This window comes from Haemaphysalis longicornis, unplaced genomic scaffold, assembly GCF_048455015.1.
Source record: "Haemaphysalis longicornis isolate Haplotype H1 unplaced genomic scaffold, Haemaphysalis longicornis Haplotype H1 scaffold_6, whole genome shotgun sequence".
Lineage (NCBI taxonomy): Eukaryota > Metazoa > Arthropoda > Arachnida > Ixodida > Ixodidae > Haemaphysalis > Haemaphysalis longicornis.
The window spans coordinates 13,942,827-13,962,086 of NW_027526407.1; the positions used below are offsets into that span (position 1 = coordinate 13,942,827).

The 19,260-nt window shown below is 43.9% G+C and overlaps 1 protein-coding gene across 1 annotated transcript in view; it reads right to left on the reverse strand.

Annotated features, from left to right (window-relative positions):
• Positions 1 to 14,558: 14,558 nt before the first annotated feature.
• Positions 14,559 to 19,260, reverse strand: part of LOC144141402 (putative cytochrome P450 12a5, mitochondrial) — a 29,440-nt gene continuing 24,738 nt past the window's right edge. Inside the window, exons 7-9 of the mRNA XM_077672971.1 lie at positions 18,145 to 18,223; positions 16,012 to 16,242; positions 14,559 to 14,841 (exon numbers count right to left, since the gene is read on the reverse strand). Of these exons, the coding sequence (XP_077529097.1) occupies positions 14,722 to 14,841; positions 16,012 to 16,242; positions 18,145 to 18,223 (430 nt within the window). The 3' untranslated portion in view covers positions 14,559 to 14,721. The remainder of the gene's footprint in view (positions 14,842 to 16,011; positions 16,243 to 18,144; positions 18,224 to 19,260) is intronic.

A 19,260-nucleotide genomic window follows, 5' to 3' on the forward strand; every position in this document is an offset into this window, starting at 1 on the left:
CTTTTTCCCGCGGTTAAATTGGCGAATATTGTGTGGGTGCAAGTGTTACATTATAAGTGGGACATTGTCCATTGATATTTTTATATTCATTTCCTAATGCTTGAACCGCAAGTTTTTAAATGTTGACTTTGTCGGGAACGCGACAGAGAGACGAGCCGAGAAACGTCTGAACGCTATGCCGTGCACCCAAAAACTGGGTCGGGCCCCGTTTAATTCCATGCTCATGGCGTTCGTTGCTGCTTGTGCACCGGCGGCGCATGGCCCGCACTCATTGCTTGGTGCTCAGCCCCAGCGCAGACGACTCGAGCTACAGTGAACTTAGTTCACTGTACTCGAGCCGCTGGGGCGCCATTACAACTCCTTAGTCATAAATATAAATTTTAAAATAGCAGGCTATATGGCTATTATATACGGCGCTCGTAGTGATTCGAACAGTAATTTTTTGTAGTTTATAAAAGTCTCCCACGTTTCTTTGTGTTGTAGTAAGCCACACCAAGTGACAGCCCTCTAAATGTGACACAAGAATGTTCCGATATAAAGAAAAGCTTTACTATTTTGGTCGACCAAACCGGAGTTTAAAGTAAACACTACTCATGTGACAAACTTCATAATACCATGTCAACATCAGCATTCCAAGACATGAGTTTTTAAAACAGTGCATCTAGGCAGGTACAACTTCAACATGTAAAATATATATTTTGATTGTGCACTTCTAGTCAATTCGACAGGTTTTGGTCAGAACAGTACAGCTTTATCTTTACTTGCATTATTGTCAGCGAATTTACTCTTCTCTAACATGAGAGTCCACTGAGGAAGTCACTGGCTGTACCAATATCATCATTTTGGTTTTTTGAGCTGATACGCATAGTCGTGTCATCAGCGTTAATTACAATATTACCCGTGCTATCATATTCACGATGTCATTACATACAAGCAAAATAATAAGTCCCTAAGATGCTTTCTTCGGGAGCGGGGGCGGAAAGGTCGGGGGGTACTCCTTCGGAAACAGACTTCAAGCGGAACCTTCAAGTGGGTTTTGTGCTTGGAGCTGGCGATTTCTAGGGTATAATATTATTATTTTGGAAAGGTACCGCTGAAGTTATGGTGGTTGAGCGTTCTTAACGATTGACGCGATGAGTGCCGTCAAAGCCTCTCGGGAATCAGTTATCGTTTCTCCAGTGCACAACTGCTGCTCAAAATTGTTACATGTTGGTGATTTTCGAGATAGAAGGGCCGCCTTAATCGATAGGTGCTTTAAGAACCCAAATTCGCCGCGGTTATAAGCTTCTGCCTGTCAAGAAATGATACTGCCGCGAACCTTACATTGGGTTTGTTTACTTCTGTGTTTTGTTCTGAGAGCGGCCGCCGCTGCCGCCGCTGCCGCCGCTTCCGTAACCACCGATGCTCAGTTGAGCAGAACTGACTGAATACGGGGTCTTGTGTGCAGCGCGGAAAGCGAGCTTTCCTGTCGAACTAGACCCAGCGGCATATGGCGATCAGACGCGCAACTCTTGCGCTACGCGATATACACGAACTCGAGATTAACTTGTTCCACAGCACACCCTGGGTAACCCGGACCGGACAGAATTAGGTGGTCGTACGGTAAGGTACGTTAAGGGTTGGTTTGCAGGGCGGACAAACAACGTGCAAAAACTGCCACATACAGACGTCTGGCCGCCAGAGAAACGCTACCGCTTGCGCACTTCTCGCCACGAACGGGACTCCGTTTTCTAAATTGGTGAATACCTATTCGGTTGTGTTTTAAAAGTTATTACAAAATGCGAAAGTAGCAACTGGTTCTGATAATAACGATTATAACAGTTCCCTCAGCTTCTTCGCAATGCTCAATCTTACTAAACTAGTTTAAATCGGTATTAATGGGAATCTGTAAGCTCACATACCGAATCGTTTCGGTGTCTGCGCTTGTGTCGGGTGTTGGTGTAGCTCCAAGCTAGTACATCAGGATGGCTAGGTTCCGCTGTCTCTTCCTTCGAAAGACGCTCCTTTCCATTTTCTTTCTCCCGACTCACGGCCGGGCTACAGCGGCGGCGTCCACCGCTCTAGCTTGGCCGTGGCCGAAGCTGCTGAGTTCGGGACGGCGCTCCCGCGAATTCCAGGTATCGGCTGGCAAAATCTCTGGTTGCACTCTTTGTAGAGCCACGTGTGTGAACTCAAGTGACGTCGCATGGGCAATTGTTGTGGGTGTCGTTTAAAGCTTTGCTCTCCAACCACCTTAACAGCGTAGACTAGAGCCCATTTTTTCTTACATTTTCAGAAAATAAATTACTTAAGCAATCTGAATGTTTTGACAATGTACCGCAGTAAAAACAAGGTTAAAAACGGGGCCAGATTATGTTGTCTTTTTATATACATAATCACTTTTACACCATTAAAAAAATGGAGGAAAACCCGCGCTGTGCGCGCGTGTTTTTCTTTAATTGTAGCTCTGTTGCTCTTTCCCGTTGTAATATTCACCATTACGACGAATTCCGTACTTAAGTAGTGTGTTTCTTGTATGTACACTCAACACCATGTGAGTGTATCTCTATGTACACTCCAGAAAATAATGCGAGTTTATGTGCGCCTAGAAAGCCTATGCCAGTTTTCTATATATGCTCAGGTTTAGTTAGGTAGATCGTTAAAGGACGAATGCCATAGGAATATTTTAAATTACTTAAATTTTGAGGAAGCAAATTGTGTGACGGCTTTGTGGAAGCCAGAAGTACGTACATTTCTCAGCCATTTTTATAGGGTTCCCGTTTATTCAATTGTTTTAACAGCGAAGCGGCTCTTCGTCGAGGCTTTCGTGGGATCAAACGTGGCAACGTGGTCACAGCGATGTGGAGAGGACATAGCCTAACAGGGAGGACAGCAAGCACTAAGCACACATGTAGCAAGTTGAAGAAATGCTTGAACAAAACGTATATATGGGCAAAGGTTTCCTAAACTACTAATTATGGTGTCGATGTTTATACTTGTAAAGATTGTTGAGCAAAAAGAAACATTACGCATAGTATTTCAGAAATGACATCAATGCCTACGTAGTAGTTGCAATGTTCTTTTAATTAAAAATACATGTCTGCTCGATTTTTGCTACATAAACAATACCCTGTGATAAAGCTATTCGCGGTGTGCCCTTGTGGTAGTGTTCCAAGGTCAAAAGTAACGAAATGTCCCAGTAGATGGCGCCAGCAAAGGAACTCGACAAAAATGAATTTGCGTAAATGGGGATCAATCTGCTTGCTTTTAGAAGTTTTATTAAGCTTACCCTTTGCAATTACGGAATGCCAGGCAGCTTCGCTACTAACATCAGCGTTCTCGATGTTAAGTCAGTGAAACTGGACTAATTTTTCACTTCGAACCTTGCTTTTCCTTTCTTTCTAGCTTGATGACAAGGCAACTGTAGGAAAATGCAACAGCGAAGGACATTGCCAACGAAGCGGAGGGGATCCTAGGGGTTCTATTTTAGAAAAACCTGTGGCGCTGTCAAAGCACCCAGTCGACAAATGCTAAACAAGAATTAGGAAAATCACAACTCGGAAAGAAGGACGAATCAAATATAAATTGTCAAAACACTGAGAGACTAAAGTGGTTGAACTTTGTTCCCAGCAATCTCATCTTTCCTAATTCAAGAAATAGAAATATGAGGCTATAAAGTGACACCGTTTTTTCCCTAATAATTGTTTGCTTCAGAAATATTTTACACCAAGCAGCGCAAGACGGCGCCACGGAGTGAGCTTCACTACTTACCTCCTTTCCTTCTGTCGTTTCTGGTACGCACCCACGCATGAAGCAGGATGCTCGGTGCGTTCTACGAAAGATGTCCCTATCACGTTAAAATCCAAGCTGATATCATGCGCGGGGCCTTCAAATACCTACAGTAGCCTCGTTAGGAAGACTCGTTAGCAGTGCCTACAAGCCATCCGGCACAGGAAAATTGTCGGATCCGAATGAACAGGCATTCCAGTATTGCCCTTACTGCCAACAGAACGCCTCTGCAGACCTTCACCACCTCGTATGGGTGTGTAGTAATTTCGTGCTCCAACGACCGCAATCATTACATCAAGTCCCTCCCCACACAGACCTTCTCCAAACTCGACATGGCGAAATTGATTTTCTGAGAGCAGTACACAATTATAGTACAAGCAGTGGTCTGCGGGATGATTGCAGTTCGCGGGTAACGATATACCCATCCCGAGAACAGCCACCACCCCATTAACATGACGAAATATAAGGGCTCACGCAGGCATTCATGACGAATGGCTGTACTTCGACTACCGCCCCATCCTTTCCCTTCCGATTTTTCAGGCACGGCCTCCGGGCCGGCGTTCGCTTCAATAAAAGATTCAGTAATTCAAACACAGCCATAAGATTTGCAGTCTGCGTGGAGTATTCATTGTCGTTTTAAATTTACCTTCAATGCATCGTTTCGACGCAACCATTTGATGCACCCATTTGACGCATAAGTTACCCATGTGCAAAACTCGGCCAAACGGGCTCCAAAACAAACCTACGAATACAAGCGGTATTACGAAAGCGCGAAGATGTGGCAGAAAGTTCGCCTTTTCGTGCACCATTCAGACTTTATGGTTCAAGCCAGCCGCATCGCTTCTCTCCGTGGAGCACAAGGACGTTACGCCACCACGTCACAACAGCGCCACCTAATCCATGCCGGTATCGTGCGACAGAAGAGCAGTCACAGCACACTAACTAGCGCTATAGGCACCGGACAGCGCTAGACGGCGACACGAAGTTGATGATTCCTATTGGTTTCCCCTTTGAAGCGGGGTGATGACATGTCATCTTACCAAAAAGGACTAATATAACCATGTTTTACACTCTTGGTTTAATACTAGCGCTGCTTAGGGCAGGCACTAAAGCATGTTAGGGCCGAAATACTTTCTTTTCCCTGTTACAGGTGGTAACTGTCCTAGGCAATATTGCCCTCTCTGCTTTTCGTCCACCAGCATTCTAATCTTCTTTTCGTCCCCTCGACAGCCTTGAAGTTAACTTCCCCAGTGATACCCTTAAATCCTAGGGCTTCTGGAAGCCCAATATTCCCTTCATGTAGATTTGGATGGATACCCTCACATTCTAACACTATGTGCGGCATAGTTTCTTTCTTTTCCGCAGACCACACTTACCCCATCATTTTGTGAATACTTCCTCACAAAACTCTTAGTTCGCAGGCAACCTGCTCTAGCCTCAAAAAGCAAAGCACTGCCCTGGGAATTATCGTAGAAATTTTCCTTTCATAAGTTCATCTCAGACCTATACATCTCTAACGACGTTTTAGCTTCCATTTTTTCCCTCCATTTATTCGTTTCAATCTGCCTTGCCTCTTTTTTGGTTGCCTTGCCTGTTTTGGATTCCCCACTGTTCTTTCCGTATTTCATCGTTAGCCTTCTAGTCTTTCTTAACCACTGCGTGTCCACGCTTTTCAAGTATAGGTACCTAAAAACCTTAGCTGCCCACCTTCGTTGATCCATTGCCCTCAACCTCATCTCAAAGCATATTTTACTCTGAGCTTCTCTAACTTCAAACGACGCCCAGCCCATATCTCCCTGAACTGCTTCGTTAGTTTTTTTTTCCATGCGCGCCTAAGGCCAAACGTCCTACCGTTCTCTGGTTTACTTCAAGGCCTGATAGAACGTCTGATTTTAAGCAGAGTACAGCATTCGCAAACGTGAGACCCGGAACCATTACTCCTTTCCACTTCCTCTTACTACTTCATATTTGTTATACCCCCACAGAGCTCTATGCTTCATTATAGCTGCGTTTCGCTTTCCCTTAACCTTAAGTTGCTCCTCGTGAGTACTTAAGTAGTTATCCCCTTCGTTTATCCACACTCCCAAATATTTATATTCCTTCACTCTAGGTAATTCGCCTTGCTGGATAGACACTACGTCGGTGGTAGCGTCATTTAAAACCATTATTCCTGATTTTTCTGCACTGAAATTTAATCCCAGGTCAGTGGCTTCCTGGCCGCAAATATTTATTAGCCGCTGCATATCGGTTTGGCTATCAGCTAAAAGAACAATGTCGTCTGCGTATAACATTCCCGGAATATGCTGTTGTACCACTTCGCCTTGCAGCATATGGGTTAGGCTAAACCCTACTTGACTTTCTTCCAGTTTCTTTTCTAACCCTGCCATGTAAAGCATGAACAGTATTGGGTCGAAGCCCGCGACACCCAGCGCCACCTTCGGCGGATACACGTACAAATGGGTCGGTCCCCTCAAGCCAGTGCAGTGCGTTCCTAGCTGGGGGTGCACCCCTCTTTTTGTAGCGTGGAAGAACCATATTAGTCGCTCCTTTCAGGTTTGAAACGAAGTATGAGATTTCACACTAATTCTGCCATGCAGTGCAGGTGAATGAAGCAGGATTTATTCGGTTAAACTTGCGTATATGGCCGCGCCGCCCAGAAGTGTGCGCGGCGCCTTCGTCATAGCACCGCAACGCCACACTACGCATCGTCACCAGCACCCATGACACCCTGAGGACAACGCTTCATCGCCCAGAACAGTTGGTGGGGACTTCTCTGTGTGCTTTAGGTAGATTTGGTACTTCTTTGAGTTATGTGCAGGTAGTTTAGCTTTAAGTTGTAATTGTCTGCCGGGTGCGTGTGTTTGGTTTGAGAATATATGTTTTTGTACCGTTGTCAAGTGTCCTCGTCTATTTATTGGCACTGTGAAAGGTCCCAGTCGCCTCTGAATACCTAAAAAGAATCTGCGAGGAACTTTACCCTTACCACAAAGAGAAACGATTGTACAGCCTGACTGAGGGCACAACTTTCTCAATATGTCCTTGTTTTACTTAAACAGCAAAAACGTGATTTATATTTTTCAAATCCACAAAAGAAGAGTTTCTGTTTGCCAATATATCAGACGCTGCGCGATGTTTCCGCACGGCGTTTTCTATCAATGTGAGCGCACTTGCGACAGCGGAACTACTAACTAGACCCCATGGGTGTCATGTATCGGTCTTTGATACGAATTAAATGCTCCATACATGTAAAACTATAAAATTAACGTTTGTCTGTGTATAGCGGAAGCGCTGACATTGACAAGTGGAACATATGATTCCAATACCAATTTTGAATCCGCGACTTCATCAGCAAAACATTGCAAGGGTGTATCAGGCTTGACGTGTTGTCTGCTTTTCATGTATCGTCTTTCCGTTCTGCAGGAGTAATGACAGACCGATAATATTCCTCTTTCCACTCTCGTGGATGGGGCAAAATTGACAGCTTTCGGTATATGTTGCACCCTCCGCGAAGAAACTTTACGGGCTTCGAGGTGTAGCCCAGCACGCCAGCGGTAGAAAAACATGCCCCGAAAAAGAAACTCTTCCCGAGAAGTCTATCATAACAACTTCCATTGGACGAATAGGACTAGAGGGAAGGGTAAGCTGAACACCTACTAGGCATATCGGAAGAAATTACAGAATATGTTCATGTTCAGTGATTATTCTCTCTCTACTCTAACGGGTCCGGCATCAGACTTCTGTTAAGAAGGAGTAGTAGCGCTTTTATTACCTTGACACCTTTGCAGCAAAAGTCACGGGAAAAAATTCAGGTCACTCAGGACACCCCTCACTGGTCCGGATTGAGCGCAGTCACAATAGATGAGATAGATAAAATTTACCCTCCTGCCTTTACCACCTCCTCGAACACAAAAATTTCGTCCTGCGTTCATATATTTCCAACATCTGATGCTGCACGTCTGATCTGCATTTTTCTCAGCTTTTATGTGACTTAGACAATAATTTCATAGTTTCTTTTGCACGAAGAGACGATGATTTTATGCTATCTGTTAGTTGAAAAAATATTTGGAAACGTCAATGCCTTAAGTGCCCGCCCCATACGTGGTTATAGATATTTTATACGGCGATATAAGCACATGAAATATTAGATGAGGCGGAGTAAAACCGCTGAATGATGAACTATGCTGTTATAACTGGACTCTCGTTGTGAACAAATTTAATGCACACTTATGTGTATTTACCGCCTGCTAACCACCCTGCTAACCAGCCATCAACAAGCTGCTCGTAGATCACAATTTACTATGGGCTTTTGAAGGTGCTGTAGCGATGGCTTCCTATCTGTAAAAAAAGAGACGAAAAATCCACGGGGCAATACAAAGCCTTGAAAACAATCTTTCTTGCTGTGTCAACCTACGACTCGGCAGCAAGGCAACAGCATTGTATCAGCGCCCCGTTTTCTTTAGGGGCTTTACCCTACGATAAAACATTTATGCATGACTTCGTTGCAGTACATAGCAGATGCGCACGCAAATAACGTTATGGCACACGTTTTTGCAAAGCTTCGTTCACGGGCGCTGAAGGCGATTGGTGCGGCGGGACCGACTCAGAGTTGCGCGGGCCTGCTGTGGCTGGCGCTGCGCTCGCCCGGCAAACTTCGCTGTCCAGAGCCTATTCGCAACTCAAAGTTCTGCGACGCAGTCTGGCAACATCAGTCAAAACAAACAAAATGGCGTCGCAAAACAGGTCCTCCTCGCAGTTTCGCTTGCTGCCGTACTAAGATTCTTAATGCAGCGTTTATTCGCGTTGTTTTGGAGAGGAAGAGAGCATGATTTCAGCCGACGACCTTATCTTGATTGGCCCGTAAAAGATTGGAGCGATGAAAATAGCTGAGATCATCGCTGTGTGCATGCCCTCGGGTGTGACGGAGGAACCGCATCGCATTTCACTCAAGATAAGCTGCCTCTTTATCGAGTCCACAACCGTGGAACGCCGTGCTCGTGCGCCCCAGGGCTGTCAGAGAAGTGCAAGCACCTTCCTGCGGCTCTCATCCACTACCACAGGTAAGTCGTGCAGTTTTAACTACCACTGTTCGGAAAGTGACAGAGCTTCGCCGTAGCGTCATGAATAATGATCTGGTGTGAGCGCAAGCTGCAGAAAAAGTATATGCGTCGGAAGAAACAGGGCAACAAGAACACTTACGGTGTTTTGTTTGTTCCCTTTACGCTCGTACGATGTGCGCTTAGAAGCGGAGCACTCGCACATGGCTAGAATCTAGACGAAAGCGCGTTCGGAAAAAATGCGCGACACGTGTTCGCTTACATCTTGGTAGATTTTAAGATCGTGGGCTGTATTGTGTGCTTTCAAAATGCGTCAGTTATTAGTGGGCTCCGTCGCCCTCGCGAAAGCTGTATTTCGGATTGTGGGGAAAAACGGAAATGCCGTATATTGGAAGTATGGACGTTCAGCTCGCCAATTCCTGTGGTATCGACAGGAAGGAGTGTCGGTGCTTCATTAACAGCGGGGAAATGACCGACAATCGGCTTTGAATATAACAGCCTTTTATGTCACATTGCATTAGCAATGACTTCATAAAGTTTGGTACATGGTGTGTAACATTGTTTAGCTCCGCAATTCCGCCCGTTTTTATTTTTTATTTTTTTGCTCAGTTTTGACACCCGCCTTCGGTTTGTTTGAAATCACCATTGTAATTTATGTCGCATTATGGGCACGTTGAATGATTTGAAACAAATATGTTGTCAATTTATAATTGTGTTGCAGTTCTGTCAAATAAATGAGTTTTAATCTCGTGTTTTATCTAAGTATAGTTGACTTTCATTAGCTCTACTTGGTACATATTTCAGTCACACACAAGGTTTATGGCTTAACGTTTGTATGTTAGTTTGTATGCTTGATCTGGCATTATCAATAACTTTACTGCTACCTGGCAGGGAAGCCACTTTCTGACCTATACACGTTGTGCAATAGAGCTAAAAGAACACATCCTGCGAAACCTAACTGAGCAAGTTGAGCAACCGCCTTACTTGTGGCGTTTCGCAGTAAGCTGTTAAATTGGCTCATTATTTTTGGTATTTGGTTGTAGTCTGCTGTTGCAACAGCGCTTAATAACTGGTGCCTTTGCTGAGGAACTTATGCACAAGTAAGCGACGAAAAGCAAGTGGGCTATTTCCAGCAAGTAATACAACTGTGAGTTAACATGGTGTATTCGACCAGAGCTTGCAATTCTCAAAGTGTGCAAGTTTTGAGTTAACAGGAGTCGAGTGGAGCTATTCAAGAATATGTATTTCCTGTAAAGGTAGCAGACACTTAAGTACACCTTGGTATGTAATAATCAGGGTTTCTCTCTTTTCAGGCATGGACTGCACCAGCATGAACTGTTTATGCGAAACTGGCTGTATTCTCTCATACAGACACCAGCAACTAGTGAGGGCAATCCGGTGAAGGAATTGACATTCGAACCATCTCGGGTGTTAACAAATTTGTTTACAAGTGCTCCTGATTTGACTTAAACAGTATTGTCTATTTTCACACGAGCTTGAGGTTCCAGTTCTGCAAGGACAGTAGCAGTGCCTTGGTCTTTAGGAATTAAGGTGGGCTCCCGTGCGCGTCCCGCAAAAGAAAAACAAAGAAAAGAAGAAAAAAGGAAGGAGGAAGTTGTGGTGCCAGCTGAGGAGTACTGTGGTATTTTTTTTCAAAAAACTAGCACAAAGCAGCTTTGCACTTTACTATGACCATGAAGATGACATGCAGCTTTGTTGATTCGAAAGGTGAAGAGCCAACATCTTACTGCAGTTTCGGTAGATAGGGAGTTTGCAATCGTTACAAAAGAGTAATTGCTTCGTGGAGTGGATTTAAAATGATCCGTGTGCTGCACCTTCATATGACGGGGCAAGGGCTCTGTGCCAAATTTGAGGGAGCAACCAAATATTAGAAGTCAGAACAGTGACTCGACGTACCGTAATGGGAAAACCGGAAGATTGGAAGCAGTGATCAGGCTTAATAAACTCTGCAAAGCTTTTTATGTGTTACTGCGCAATGTTGTAGCAGCGAGCTTTGCTGAATGGATGAATAGTCTGAATTATTTGAATTTGTATGAACCGTCAGTACCGTCAAGTCACTCATTTTGTTGTTTCAAAAGCTTTTGCGGTGCAACGGAACAGACACTAGCTTCGTAAAGTTAGGAATCTAGGTTTGATTTCAACCAGAGGACGCGGTTTTCTTATCTGAGTCTCAGTTTGGGTGCGTGATGCCGTCACCCCGCACGAGCTACAAAGAAAACCTGGGCCCCTAAAGTGCTCCACACTTAGAGCGACAAGACGGAAGCTCAGTAGCAACCTATTTTGTACAATGAATCATCTCATTATATATATAAAGCATAATGATAAAATGGCTTGCATAGCCCAACTGTGGTAAGTGCCTGTCTGGTTATTTTTGTGACAAGCTTCGGTGGCTTATTATGAGAGGGCCTACTGTTCTCTGCATGTCTGCGGGTATCACGATATGTGTGTATCTAACATATTATGGGTTACACTTGCCCGAGGAGATAAACAAAAGTGCTTTCGGCAGCTCGAAAATTTGGGCTTTGAAATTCAGGCTTCTCAGCAGCAAACGCGACCGCTCACCCACAAGCTTTTGCTAATAACCTGTTAAAGCTGCGAATTATTTGTGCATGTGTGGCCTGTTTTAGGGCATATGTGCCTGAATGAATGTTCATTGTGTCTGGTATATTTCACTAAAAACAGAAACAGCTAGGCATGAATACAAGCTGTTGCTCCTTCAAACCCATGCTGACACGTGAAATATTCACACAGACAACAAAAGAATGACAGTGTCTAACTAGGGGGTCTGAACGGTCATGTGCCCCGGAATAATACCCGCATATTTTGACGTGGCACATTTCTGTGCCCCAGATTCTTATACTCATTTTAAAGCATCAAGTTTAGGGTGTGCTGAATAAGAGTTTCCACCCAGAGAAACGTCATAATCTCACAGCCGCATGTCAACACATGTTACTGTTGCTCATATCACCATGGTGTAATTGCGTAAATATATTTCCCTTGTTTACTCTGCACTCCGGATTATTTGCTCGAAACTGCCAAAGACCTAGAGTGCGAAAGGTGCCCATTCCTTTGGAGCCATGACTTTCAACGCTTGCTGTTGGGTGTGGTAACTAACTTGTGACACAAGCTGGAAGAAATTGAGGTTTCAACCCTCCATATAGAAAAGTGTTAATATCCCTGATTGGCTCGATAAATGATGTTAGTTAAAATGGCATCGAAAATGTGCATTGTTTTGTCACGTAAACAGCACAAGTGCAAGCAGTGGTGATCAGTGGCGTGTCAAGAATTCTTGAGCTGCATGATAGTGCTGCAGACGTCTACCTGCCCTGATTTCAAGAAAGGTAATATTGACACCTGGCACGCCGGATTCCCAGAAAATGAAGCGGTGTGGGCTGCCTCTCGAGGCCTTCACTCCCTGGCATTCCCATCTGAGGAACCGGCGAGCAGGACGCCGCAGTTACTCCCACCTCCTCACACCCTCGCCAGCAACCAATCTTACGTTTACTGTTGCCAACAAACAATTACATTCTTGAATCACGCCACCCTACATCCCATCGCCCCACCATCAACCTTTCGCACTGACAGCCGTGCAACATCCCTATCACTGCTTAACACCTAGTGTTATCCTACCCACACTCACCTAACCTCTTTTCTCCAACTCCTTGAAGCACAGCTGACCAGCCCAGACCCAGCTCGCCAGCCGGCCCTGGTCTCCCGAATAAGCGCAGTCACGACCCTAAGGAAGCTTCCCACCCCCTTCCTATTTTGCTACAATAAAATATTCGCGTTTCGCCCCCTCGGATCGCTTGTTTCATTACGTGCTTCATTTATGCTACCTCGTCTGTGCGCCGCTTCCTTCGCTGCCATTCTTCCGTCTTTTACTTGTAGTTACTTCGATAAGCAGACTGACCACCCTCTACACAACTTCTTTTCCAAAATCTGAACTCTCCGTCGCTGGCATACACATGTTCTTCTCGCATGAAGTCACTTTCACTCTCACACGCGATCCATTTAGCTAAGTTTTATTCCCCGAGGGCAGCGTGCTATGGTAGCACGGGGTTAAAGCCTTGGGATTCTATTCTTGAGAACCTGGTTCAAATGTCATACCAAGTCAAATGCGTTTTGCGTACTCTTCACAGCTTCGCCCGTTTTTTGTAACGAACAACTGCTGCTGTGTTTCGAACAATAGAGCACCTAAAAAGTTTTCTCCCTTGAAAACTCTGCCTTAAAAATAGTCGAGAGAACTGCACAACTTTAGATACTCACATTCCATTTCCATGATCGGTGTCTCAAACATAGTTCAAATTCCCTGTGCTTTCAAAGTAAGTGAGGAGCTGCGCAGTTACACATAAGTATACAAACAAAGATGTTGCGAATAAGACGCCTCAGAAATTAACAATTTTAAAAAGAATGCAAGGGTCACTGCAACAAAGTTTTAGAACTAAGGTGCAAACGTCCTTAAAAGTAACCCGACTTGTGCCAGGCAGAGCTGGTTCTTTTTCACTATGCATACCATCGTTCTCTGCGCTACACATGCTGGCTTGCAGCCCGGTGTTGTCCGCTTGCTCGGCGGCTGACATTGCACGTGTTCATGACATGGCGTTAAACATATTTTAGATGTTCATTTGGTCCTCTTCATCTGAAATCAGCATAGTGAACATCGGCCCCGTATTGTCATCCTCTTGGAGTTTTTTTTTCATGTTTTGTTTTCTTGCTCTCTAGGTTTGTTTCGCTTCGACTTTTTTTCTGCACGCGAACAACTCAAAAAATTCCCGCAAACGACAGGCTAATGATTCTCATTTATGAAAGATGAAGGTCGGACACACGTCCAACACCCTACCGTTACTAACAATGCCACATCATCCAGCGATAGCAGTCACCTGGCTCCGCTGGAGTCCACCCAGTTGCCCGTTTTCAGTTGGCTTTCCTCGCTATCTGTCAAGGTACCTCGAGTTAATATGAAGGTCACAGAAATCTTGTCTACCGAGGAATACCACGTACTCATTTATACAAGTAACAACAATGATAACACTGTTGCGCAAACGTTAGGCGCCGCACACTGCGCCATTGTGTTCATGTCATCTCGGCGGACAATCATGTGAACATGCTGAACAGAAGAAAATGAGATTTCGCTCCGGATTGGTCCCATTATCCACGGACCGCTCTACCTTCCACGTGTCTCTCGTCATACAGCTCACCGCTCTATTGATGAATTGATCTAACAATACTTTTCTTGATGTCTTATTTATTCTAATAAAAAAATGGGGGTTCTCCGCTTCGAAGGCACACCTCGGCTATGAGTGACGCCGTATTCGAAGGCTCCGTATTTCGACCATCTGGGTATCGTGAATGTATTTTTCTAAAGGAACACTAATGATTACTGACAGCAAGCATCTTAACGTGATGAAGCCCAGCCTGCAAAATACAAACCACTTTGACTACAAATAACCGCTGCCTTAGAGGTCATTGAGCTGTACGTCGTACTATGAGACTCATAGTCTGCCTCGTTTACACGTCAGCCTAGAGAATATATAACCATGAAAATAATTATGTGATTAATTCATTACGGGGGCCTCTAAAAATATCTAAAGCTGTAAAGGGAAATGACAACCTTCACAAGACACTCATATTTTGGTTCCATTGTATATTACCCGCATTAAAACAACCACCCGTTTTCCTTACGCGTCTACGTTTTGGCTCTAAAGCTAGTGCCAAAAAATACCTTTATGTCCCAAGTATACTTTATTCAAGCAGTTCAGTCATCAAAACAACGCCAACACAGAAGAGCACAGGACAGGAAATATCAGTCAATCGTACATATAACACGCCAGCGACAGTAGCTTGAGAATGGCTCGCCGACGCTGTATTTCTCTTGTCCTCAAGTTGAAGTCTCTAGTTCAACAAAGCGAAACTTAGCAGAACGCTTTGGCATACTGAGGAACCTTGTGTGGTATCCGATGTCACCATGATCATTTTCGACTCTATATTTCCTCAGCACCTATACCAAAAGAAAAATCTTGTCACTCCAGTCAAACCGACACGGGTATTAAAAGTGCATCAAACCACATTTCCATGCTTTACGCAATGTTGCTGAAAACCATTTTTTGGCATTTTACCAGAAACAACTCTTTGGAGATTTTAACTTGTTTTCAAACACCCTCTTTTGACCGAAGGGTTTTTAATCACAAATGCTACTACAGAAAGGTCACGCAAAGCCCTCCCTGTTCGTCAAGATTTGCTCAGCGTGTAAAAAGCTACCAGACGGTGTTACTCCTGCCCCCTCCTTTTAACAATTCAAGACTATATCATGGCGCCAAGACAAAGTGCGTTACAAGCTATACGTTAGGTTGCACTGACTGCTCGGAGATTCATCCAACACTTTAATAATTTTTTTTTTACTTTCAGTTGTATGTCTAAACCTGATGCTACTAAGTTTTCTACCTGGCCGGAGGCGCTTCATCAACGTTAGCAGTGCGCCTAGTGAGTGGTATAATAACTGAGCCCTGCGATTTTAGAATCAATCTTATAAGCCACTCAGCCTCGTTTGTTCCAAACTTCCTTCTCTTCTACCCTGATGTAAGTTTGGAACCCTGGAGATCGAATGGAACCATAACGCTACAGATAATGCCAGAAAAACACAAAATATGGAGAGTTGAGCCTGCTCAAAGCACTAACAAGTGAGGAACTTATGTACACGTGGAAAGGCCACTCCGCTGTTCTCAGGCAAAAATCGGAAGTTCAGTAGCCTGGTGGTGGTTTACAAAGTTTTTCAGCGTTGACAAAGTGCTTGAAAAAGTGTTTTGGGGTAACAAAGTCGTCTGCATTTTCATGCCTTTCCAAACAGCACTATATATGCTTCGGCCAGACACTGTACTTTCTGATATTTTGGTGTAAATGTTAACGACTTCAAAATAATATGTCGAAGTTTTTACTTTCAAGCAGCTGAATAAACTGCTTATTTTGGGTATACAAAGCTCAAGGTACCCATATACGTTCATGCTATTCCATCAAATCGTGTCTTGGCACTTTTACTACTGCTTCGGCATTTTGAAGGCCAATAAGCCGACTAAACAGTGTACGTTAATAAAGCATTTGTATAAAGACTTAACTGCAGACAACACCTTTTTCAATACAAAAGCACCAGCACTATTGTATTTAATATTATCACCTTTCCCAGAAGGATTAACAGTTCCAGCTCGATGATTCTTTGACGGTTGCGCATTGCAGGTCCCATGTTCAGCGGGATAGAAGCGAATTGGTGGCGAATCCAGGCATCTCTGACTTCCTTCACTTTTTCACTTTCATCCGTTCGCAGCCACCTTTCCGGAAGAAACTCGGAGGCTTTCGGAAAATTTTCTTCGAGTCGGCCACCCACGGATAAAACGGTTCTCACCAGAGTCTGCGAAAAGAGTTCCAAACTTTAGGGGAATTAACTTCCACGTACTAAGGAACTCTCTATGCATTTGTGCTTGTGTTCTATGTGCATTGGCAAATAATATTCTTCGAAAATAAAACATATGTTATTACGCTCTTACCTACAGTGTCCCTTTGTCAAATCTAGCAATTTAGCGTGAGCCCCTTGGGCTCGGACTGCAGGTCACGTGGTACAAAGTTCGCACTTTCTAGTAGCGTGAACCACCGCCTTCGTTATCCCGGTTTCCTATAGAAGCTCTTCGCTTGATTTAGGTGGACTGTCCGTTTTTGAAGCCACGTAATTGGCAAAGGTGGTGGCATTGCAATTTGTTCTGGCTCTGACCTAAAAATGGTACTCTCTCTTAGGTGCACCCTACATCTCAAGATTGCGCAAGTAGCAGTTGGTATTTTTTATCACGCCCCTTATTTTTCTTTAAGTGAGCTCAGACACTTTAGCCCATACGTAAGCGAACACAAACTTAATGTAACCAATCTTGTTTGCACGGGGGGTTTTAATGCACTGGGATTTCACTGGCATTCATTATCGGCATCTGAAACCGACAATTTAATAGCAAAAACAATACTGAATTTTCCCCTTTCGACTCCATTCGGATTGCGAATTTACCCCTTAGAAACAACGCCCTCTGACATCTGGGTTTCTGAGCTATCACATTGCGGCGGGATTCCAATGCGAAGTTATCAATGGTATTTAAAATCACGAAGCGGTTATGGCTCCCTTCAATTTCCCCATACGTAGGCAACATTTGGCGTTTACTACTTTTCAGTATTTCTCTGGAGGCCGATTACGTCTCAATAACGTTTATAGGAGAACCGCTTTGACGAATTCTAAACCCTTAGCACCGTCTCTGATGTTCATACTGTCGTGAGACATTTCAACACACTAATTAAAGCTGCATTTATAGGTTTATTCCTCTGAAAACCAATAAAGAGAACACCAAGCTTTCGTGAATGAATTGAGAGATCTTTCAGATTACGCAATGTGTGCCCAGACTTCGGCGTGCGAAGCCCGCAGATAACGTTAGGAGAATTGAGTGGTTCACGTAGGCTAAACAGGTGTTACGCTGCAAAGGAAACTTGGAAAAGGACTTATTTTATCGTGATCAGCTGCCTGATCTTGAAAAACATGCTGGTGCTGGTCGTGAATATTACCTCAACACTCATCCGTAGGTTCTATCCTAGTTGGAAGCAAAATCAACGAACCAGTTTTACTGTCCAACGCTTTCACACCCTATTCCAGTGTATATTAACACTCAACAACATAGTTATCACCCCTTTCCGCTAACTCGTAAAGGCCTCTCGAGAACTGATATTCACGCCATAGTAAAAGGTGTTTTAAACCTTCTACGAAGGAAGGATTGACATCCACCTCAATTCAGCCGTAAGGCTACAAAAGAAAGCTGTACAGCTTTCTCGGAAACTTCGCAGTTGAGAAAATTTGCCTTGGTCCAGGAATCGAACCCGGGATCACCACTTAACCAGAGCAGTCACTTCTACGGAGGGTATGGGAGTACACGTGCATTCTGTATGAGCTCGCCAACACTCCGTGTGCGCATTGGAAAGCTGTCCGAAATGAAGCCAGATACCAAGATGGGAGAAGGTCCCGCAGCTTTTCAGAGCCATTCCACTGTACCCGTACACAAGCCCAATTACTTGAGTCGCGCGACAGCAAGGTTGACACGCTAGGCGTCAAGCAAAGCGGTGGCCGGTAGACAACAGTGGCCGTTGTTTAGGAACTTTAATTATTTTTTTGCTGTTTGTTAGGCTACACTGTACAGACTCAGAACCCATGATATTGGAATTCTGTGCTCAAAGGAAAAATTGCTCGTTGGGTGCAAATTCGTCTGAAAAATTATTTCAGGGAACTTACATTAGCCGGTACTATGTGATCGGATGCAACGAAGTCAACGTAAACCTTCTTATAAATTTCATGTACCATGGGATGAAGCCTGGAAGAAACAAATATTGTAAACATTCCTTCTCAGAAATGTGTAAGCAGCTCTTAGAAACATTCGCCGTCCAGTTGTTTACTGACGGCTGGAGGCAGAAACAAGCTTTCTTCTATGAACTGGAACGTTCTCAAGCCACCGTGGTGGCTCTACGGCTGAGGCGTTGTGCTTGGAAGTAAGCTTAGCCAAAAATACATCGACCATATTTTGACAACTTTAGCTAATAGCGATGTGCTTGGTTCCGTTATAAAAAATGCCTGATCACAATTAGGTAGTTTTAAAAGTACTAGGCGAGGTAGTCTCAAGAGCGCAACTGGTGCCCCAGCATGCGGGTGTAATCAGTAGTGATGTTAACAAACCGATAAGTTCATTTATTTGAAATTCGTTCGTACTGAAGCTTCCAAGCTAGACGTTCAGTAGTTCAGGGAAGTATAGAAAAAGGCGGGGAAAAAGTGAATTTAAAGCAAAGAAACCATACCATCCTTTCATAGATACGCAGATAATAGAACTTTTGTTACTTTAAAACTTAACTTGAACAAAGATGTCATTATAATCCTGATGATAAAGCTGCAAGACTACAATTTATAAACAGTCGATAAATATCATAGCGTAAAAATACGATGGACAAAAAGCACTATCAACTAAACCAGTTTTCCGCACGACTTAAAAATGAGCGCAAAACCTGGGACTTTCTGAATATTATTGCAAGCCACCAAAACAAAATACTGATAAAACACTCCAACATGCATTCTAAAACACCAGTTATGGGATTCTGGACAATAACTTCAATGAGCATTTTTTCAATCTGTCAACAATCTGAAACCGAACACCAACGAACAATGTGTTGATGTAACCGAAACCTTCTGTAACTCCTTGTACGTACGACAGTCAATAAGAATTATTTGGGGAGAGTTCCACAGTCGATGTCTATTACGAAGTCCCCGAGAACTGGTAAAATTAAGAACAAAGATTTGATTCTTAATTTCAACAGCATAAAACCACTATTGCTGTACATTATCAACCAAATAAAATTGACA